General features: G+C 44.6%; 1 protein-coding gene across 1 annotated transcript; it reads left to right on the plus strand.

The window, feature by feature from the left end:
• The first annotated feature begins 3,091 nt into the window (after positions 1-3,091).
• On the plus strand, positions 3,092-6,332 carry LOC148526396 (uncharacterized). The gene is made up of 3 exons (XM_088470390.1): positions 3,092-3,124; positions 5,082-5,479; positions 5,622-6,332. The coding sequence occupies exons 2-3, from the start codon at positions 5,312-5,314 to the stop codon at positions 5,844-5,846; spliced, it is 393 nt and encodes a 130-aa protein (XP_088326516.1). The 5' UTR covers positions 3,092-3,124; positions 5,082-5,311; the 3' UTR covers positions 5,847-6,332.
• The last annotated feature ends 1,606 nt before the right edge of the window (positions 6,333-7,938 follow it).

Consider the following 7,938-nt stretch of genomic DNA (forward strand, 5'->3'; position numbering starts at 1 on the left):
GGATCTATTATGAAAGCTGCTATTGATATGCAAATGTGTAGGACAATGACTATTTTACAAAACTAACTTTGCCACATATACACATTCTATATTGAAATATTTTCACCCGTTTACTCACAACTTGCTCTTTGAGATATCCTTTATATGGTGATTTATTTTTACTCTTCCTCTGTCGATTTATCTTTCTGTACTCTCATCAGCTTCAATCTCTGGGAGCTGACAGCAGATGCAGGGAATCTTATTGATCACCTGCATTGAAGTAGGTAACTCTCATTGATCACCTCTACAGACGGGTACGTGACTAAAAGCAGATTATCTCTTCATCTCAACACAGGTGCTTTTCAGAACTAATCTATCATTCTATTAAGGTCCTTATGCACTGTTGAGAGAATATACATCCTTGTATACTCAAGAGATATTTGGTGTCTACACAAAGTATCTACGAAGCTGGTATTACTAACAATTAATTATAACTTTCTTTAAGCTTATTATTAACGAAGCGATTGTGATCATACAGCTCTGATTTATGACAGCATATAGCAAACAGTGACGAAATTGTTATTAATTATACTGTGATGTGTTAATTCCGAAATTTGCAAGTGCAATATGCTTATGATGGTAGTCATAAGCTGAGATCGATGATCTTCTAACTCTGACAGGCAGAGATAGATTATAACACAAGAGAGTAACAGTACAGATAATCGTTGTATTAGAGCGTCAGTTGTTTGAGTATTTTTTGAACAACAATATCTTCATATTTTGTTTGTCTATGATTATTTGTTATTTGTTGTGAGTTACTGTGTCAGATCTCTAGACAGATCTAATAAAAGTTAAGTTTTAGAACCATTTAGAGTGCCCCCACACAAGGAGTCTTCTTTCTCTTCTGTTTTCGAACTACAGGTAGCAGCAGGAGTGTAATGCCCGGCATGCTGATTCTTGTGGTTCTCCAAGTAACAGCATGGGGTGGTGGCTAGCTGGGACCTGTAGTTCCACAGCAAAACACAATATTTTAATTATTGATTTGCACCGCACTTTACATCAACCTGTCACCCACTGTTCAGGGGTGCTGGGAATAGCGCCGGGCTATCAGCCCGGGCCTGGGGTGCACTGGAGAGTGGGACCCCTTTATTTGGAGGGTCCACAGATTCCCAGGGATCCCTGTCCTGGGCTGATTAGTGGTCAGGACTGAAGCTGTGGCTGGGGGCCCCGGTGATGGGGCTTCCCTGGCTGTGGCATCAGCCCCCGCTAGAAAAAGTTCGGTGTTAGTTCTGGAAGATACAGTGGAACCCTACTAATTTTTTTCCCCTATATTTCCACAACCAGGACTGGATCAGAGCCCAGTGCTGGTTGCGCAGGATGCGGGGGACCCCTATGTCATTTGTCCCTTGTATTTTGGCAACTAGAACTGGTCCTGAAAAGCCTGGTGCTGGTTGTGTTTAATACGGGGGACCCCTACTTCGTTTCTCTCCTGTATTAATCACAAACAGGACTGGGTTTTCAAAAGTCTGGTGTTTTTTTTTTTCGGTGGGTAGGGCCATGGTTTTTTTTATACTAAAAAAATGTTTTTTGTAAAACACAAAGGTCCATATTCTATTAGGGTCAGAAAAGGCATAATTGGTGATAATTTATCGCCGATGATGTTATTTTCAGGATTTTCATTTATCCCCGTATTCAATTCCAAAGATTTTTTGCAGGTGCATAAAACGCAATGTTAAAAAGTGGTGATAAGTTTTCACCATGTTTTACATGGCGATAAAAAGTGCAGAATTGGGGTTTAGGGGTGCAGGCTTAAAAAAAGTAACTGAAAAGGGGGGGGTCCCCATGTATGCGGCAGGTGTTTTCAAGAATGCGGGTAGTAGCGGCAGGTGCATATTTGAGGAATTTTTTTAAATCTATAAAATATGCTAGCACCCATTTTCAGGCTCCCCAAATTAGATAGGAAAAGTAATTTTTTGCTTAAAAAACAACTAAGTGCTATTCTTCACCACTTCTTCACTTGCTGCGGCTTTTTAAAAAACCCCAATAACCTTTAGGAAGGAAAAAGGGGTGTGCCCATAGTGAGCTCCCATGTCAGGACATCTTTGGGGTGGCAGGCTAATTTCCCCAAGAATGACTGTACTTTTTGCCACTTATCTTTCTGCCAGATCCCGATTCCGCACCTTTCGGAATTGAATACAGGGCTAAGTGGATACGCGCCCGATACTTTATCCCCCGCCAAACCTCCGATGAGGTGCAAAAAGTCTGGCATGTGAAAAGGCCAGACTTTTTGCACCTAATTGAATATGTCCCATAAGCAGCTGGCACGGATCTTCCAGATACAAAGCTGCATCTGTGTGCTGCTCCTTCCCCCGGGTCCTAATACCTGCACTGACGCCAGTGGCGGATCCGGGGGGGGGGGGGCGATCAGGGCGATCGCCGCCCGTACACATAGCCCCGATACCCAAAATCTCCACCCACTTATTTACAATGATACATCATGCACTGTCATCAGCAGTGCAGGCGCGCAGGTGGCCGCGGCCACCAGTGTAATGTGCATGTGACAGACTCTCTGCAGCCAGCCAGACACTCAGGCAGAGAGTGTGTCACCGTCATACACGCACGCAGGGGGGGGGTTCTGAGTACCTGGAAACCCCTCCGTGGCCGCCAATCCATTGCCATGAAGCTGAAGGAGATATATATATATATATATATATATATATATATATTCACAATGAAGAGCAGCTGGAGGTCAGGCAACTGTGTCGCTGGCTGGAAGAAAGATGGTTGACTGCACAGTGCCCACCCAGATTGACATGCACCAGGACCAGCCATCGCAGAGGAGAACAGAAAGGCAGAAGGAGCAGAGTGGCTCCTCCCACCCTGCTCCAAGGGCACACTGCAAAAAAGCAGATAGCCTGAAGCAAGAGGTCAGTCATTGTACTGGGGCTACTGTACTGGGCTACACATGGTAATCTGCATGGGGCAGGGGAGAGTCTCACTTCCACCATCTGGGTCCCGGGGACATGAAGAAACACGAGTCATCTGATGCAGTGACTGCACACTGGGGAGTCCTCTGTAGAGCTCCTCCCTGCTGCTGCCTGGCTGTGTCACTGAACGGGCTGCTTTGCCTCTGGAACCAGCAAATGTAAGTGAAATCTACAAGTTAAATGCTTGTAAATTAATTGTTGTAGTAGCTGCTCCTAATGCATAGAGGAGGCACAGTATGCACAGGCACTAGCAGGAATCCCCCATTCCTACACAATCAGACGCAGACCCCCTCCTCCCAACCTGTCACCACATGCAGAGCAGCGACATATACCTGGAACCTTCTCCCAGCAGACTCAGACCCATTCATGATGTGGAATTGACTCCAGTCTAAAATGTTGCCCATTCAGGTTTTCACACTCCCACCCCCCGCCCACCTGCATGACATCATTAGAGAAGGGGGGGGGGGGGGCTGTGACCATGTCAGTCTGGCTGAGGTGTAATTTTCACCTATGTTACTAACTTACATGCAGCTAAAGGTGGAGACATGTCATAGCCTGCCCCAAAGTCTGTGTGTTCCCCTATACCAGCTCCCTGACCGCTCCATACCCACCCAATACTAATCTGCATCACCTACCTGACTCCTTCATATCCACCACTCTCTCTTAACTACCCCCTTGTCCCCTCCATGCCCACCACTATCTCTCTTCACTACCCCCTTGCCCCTCCATGCCCACCACTATCTCTCTTCACTACCCCCTTGTCCCCATCATGCCCACCACTATCTCTCTGCATTATCTCTCTGACCCACCACTGCTAAACTGCACCATCCCCTGTCCCTTCCATGCCCACCACTACCTCTCTGCACTACCATCATGAACCCCTTCATGCCCACCACTTTCTCTCTTCACCACCCTCTATCCCCTCCATGCCCACCACTACATCTCTGCGTTACTCCCCTTGACCCCTCCATGCTTGCCTCTGCCTCTCTGCATTATCATGGACCCACCACCACATTTTATAAATGGTGCTGTACTTGTTTGCCTGCGTTCATGTTATTAAGTGAAAGCGGTATATGTTTATGTATGTATGTGTCTGTGTCAGTGTGTGTGGTTCTGTATTCGGTATTTGGAAACCCCCTTTTCAAAATCCTGCCTTTGTCACTGCCACCTGCACATCGCGCTGGTGCTGGTTGGCCACGGCAGGCCCCCTGAGTTACATTCTCTTCCGTGGCTGGTGGCTGCCCCCCTCTGTCCTCCTTTGCACATGCGCAGTGAAAACAGTGAGGAGTGACGCTGAAGTTCAGTCGAGGCGGGCGCCATCTTGAGCAGTGGCGCTGACTGGGCTATGATGGACTGGTGGTCTGCTGGTAAATGCAGATTCTTTGTTTCTGTGAGACATTGTGGAATGTTGAGCATATCATTAGGGTTGTGTGGAGCTGGGGGGAGCCTGCTCATGGTTCATATTGTTAATGTGGGTGGTCCAGGGGGTTCTGGTGGACTTGTGGGACTGGAAAAGCCTGCTTGTGGAGCATAGTATTATTTTGGGGGATCCCCGGGGGCCTGGCGCACATGAAGGGCTGGGAGAGCCTGCTTGTACACCATATTATTATTGTGGGGGATCCGGGGGGGTCTGGCGCGCATGAAGGGCTGAGAGGAGCCTGCTTGTACACCATATTATTATTGTGGGGGATCCAGGGGGGGAGTCAGTATTATTTTTAAACTGCCCCCCTAAAAGTAAAGTCTAGATCCGCCACTGACTGACGCATGTGGAAATAATTAGTACAATATATTTAAATTAAATTTGACTAATACACAACCTTCTATATTCTATAATTTGACCTCTGTGCCCCAAAATAATAATGACTAATCATTATAGTGTTATCTTTATAGAGGAGCATTTTTGGGTTCTTTTATGGGTGCAGTACATGAAAGTTTTTTATTTAGTCTAGAAATGTCTTTATGTGGTGTTTTGCATGAGTAAATAGGGGATTTTAGTAAAAAAGTATTTCTTTATGGAATAATACATGGCTCTTATGTATAATGGTGATGTGTCTATACATTTCCTAGGTCGCAAATTGACTCTATTAAAATGTTTTTACATTTTTTTCTTAACAGAAATGGGCGCAAACAGAGAATTCTGGACAGGATTCCTGGAAATGTACAGAGATAATGAGTGCCTGTGGAACATGCGCCTAAAGTCCTACTCAGATCGGAGAAAGAAGAACCAGGCATATGAGAAATTGCTCACGTATGTCAGAACCTGAGATACAAAAGCAGACATAGCGTCTGTGAAGCAAAAAATAAACAATTTTCAAACAGGGTTTACAAGGGAGCACACCAAATACATGAACTCCAAGCGTTACGGAGCAGAGACAGACGAGGTACAGAAACCATCTTTATGGTATTATGATCTATTCAGCTTCATCTTGGAGAAAGAACGAGAGATGCCGTCAGTGAGCTCGCTGGACGAGGACATTGAGTCTCTTCAAGAGGAATCGGAGAGCCAGCATGCCGTAAGTTTTCCCGTTTCTTAAAATTGGAAGCTAAATTTAAAAGACTTAAACATTATATACATTTATGTATTTGGAAAATGCATTGTTTTGATTTTGTTTCATTTTTCCTGTTTTTTTAATTTTTTTTAAATATTTTTCTTAGTTCCTTGCAACGGAAGTTGATGTTGCCTCTCCGACCTGCGAGCTCATCAACCGTGGGGAGAGCAGTGTGGTGCTACCATCCACCCAAGCACCTTCTGAGGAAGCCTCTGAGCCCCTGGCGAAGAGAAGGAGGTCGGGTGAAAAGGCAGCTGCAAAATCCTCTCGGTTGGGTCGGTCGGAGGAAGATGCAGAATTTGTCAAATTTGCAAAGGTAAAAAAACACTGATGAATTTACAGTGTTTGGGATCAATATGGGTAACGATATGCGTAAAATGAAGCTCCAGGCCCAGCTGTACTTTAAGCGGATCGTATATGAGGCGGCGTTGTTGTGGCTTGGTCGATCAACTCGACGAAAACATGATGTTAAGCCCATATAGACCAAAAGAGCTATCTCCCCAGGAATATCCAACCTTTCCTCCTCCTCGGATGTATCCCCAAAATCCTACATTTCAGTATGTGCCCCATTAAGCGTTGGGTTCCACTGCTCCCCCTTCCATCCTACTTTGGCCATCCATGATTACTGTGCAGTCAGTTTGGCACAGTACACAGGCAGCTCTTTATCCAGATGAAGATTTTTTAAATTTATAAATTATTTTGATATCGTTTTTTTGGATTTGCAGTTTGATGGATTTATTTTTACTCTATCTCCAGCTCTTTCTTTGAGATGATTATTGAGTAGATCATCATATCATAAAGATGGTTTCTCACCCTCGTTTATCCCTGCTCTTGGATAGGCAATAATGAAAGATTTGTCTATTGTGATTTAGTGTCTTTTGCAAAAAGGGCTTTAACACATGTTGACTTAATGCAAAGGCCTCATTGGCAACAAACACAAAGCCAAGGCCATGAGTGCACTGATCCTGGGGGGGGGGGGGGAGCAGATGTTAACCATGCGTTGGTAAAACTGTATATTTCGAAAAGAACCCCCATCAGAAGACCATCCATTTTTTCCAACATCCACAAATAAGAATTCCACATTTGCATTCACTACAGCCATAAGGACTATACTGAAAAAACCCTTATAATTAAAATATAAGGAGCCTGATTTGCTGGGTGGGGTGATTCTAATATGTTTCCCATCGATGGCTCCCCCGCAGTTCGGAAAATTCCATTTGGCTTCAAAATCCGAAGCAACAGACTGCCATTCCGCAACAGAAGTTGGAAACTGTAAATGTAATGAAAGAACAACTTACATTTATCCAAGTTTTTAAATAAAAAAAAAACTTGCTTGCATTAAAACCAGGTTAAAATTAAAAATAAAAACATAAACCAGGATATGAGCTTGGTAATAATAATGACAATATCAGAGGTAAGTTTATTAATTATCCTAAACCCACATTTCTTATTATGTATCTTATATATTAATACAAGGGGACTATGCACACCATGTGCAGATTTTAAAAACCTGCAAGAACATATATGCACGGGTCAGCACCACAATGAATAAACATTAATGTTGACGTAATAATATACCCTCCACTGATTTAGCAAGTTTACACGTATATAGGATGGAATATACAGACACAAGAGGATAAATCAATGTGCTTTTTTAATACAAACATTAATCATTTTGTTTTCCAAAGCATATGGTAGCCCTGAATCTAGTTAGGAAGGAGATACACAGGGCCTGATTCAGAGCCACTCATAAGCGGCCGCTCGTTCGCTCCGAGCGATGTTCGCACAACTGCGCATGCGTATGGGTCGTAATGCATATGCGCCAACCAGTCATTGCGGTCGGAAATCGAGCGCTCGCAAAATAGCGAGTGCCTGCTAATTTCAGTGACAGGATGAGGTGTTTGTGGGTGGTAACAGGGGAAGGTGCTTGAAAACGAGGAGTGGAGATCCGAACGCAGGCGTGCCAAACGGTGAAAACGGGCGTTTTAAGGGTGTGCATAATTAACAAAGCAGAGTCATCGACCACGTCACTTGGTTGTTTCTTAGCCTGAACTGTTCGCATGATTGCGGTAGGAAAATCCAACCACAAGCACTGCGAGCAGTTCAGACGCATTTCGATGTACTCGATTAATCAAATAAATAGCGGAGATGACGTAGGATGCGAGCGGTCAGGGGGCGTCTTTACAAAACAGCGAGCGCATGTTTCGTTCGCTCGCTCAGACATAGAGGCGTCAACAGACCGCAAAGAACGAGCGCTCAATTTAAATAGCCGGCCCTTTTTTCTGAACGAGCGAGCGTAAATAGCGTCCGGCTCTGAATCAGGCCCACAGTGAGGTGCAAGTGGCCGCACAAATTTGTCTGTAATAATGGCAAATGCTTGTTGTTGAGTGGGGGGGGGGGGGGGTTTGGTTACGCATATGGGT

This window comes from Taudactylus pleione, unplaced genomic scaffold (assembly GCF_031769625.1).
Source record: "Taudactylus pleione unplaced genomic scaffold, aTauple2 ptg000099l, whole genome shotgun sequence".
NCBI classification, from domain to species: Eukaryota; Metazoa; Chordata; class Amphibia; order Anura; family Myobatrachidae; genus Taudactylus; species Taudactylus pleione.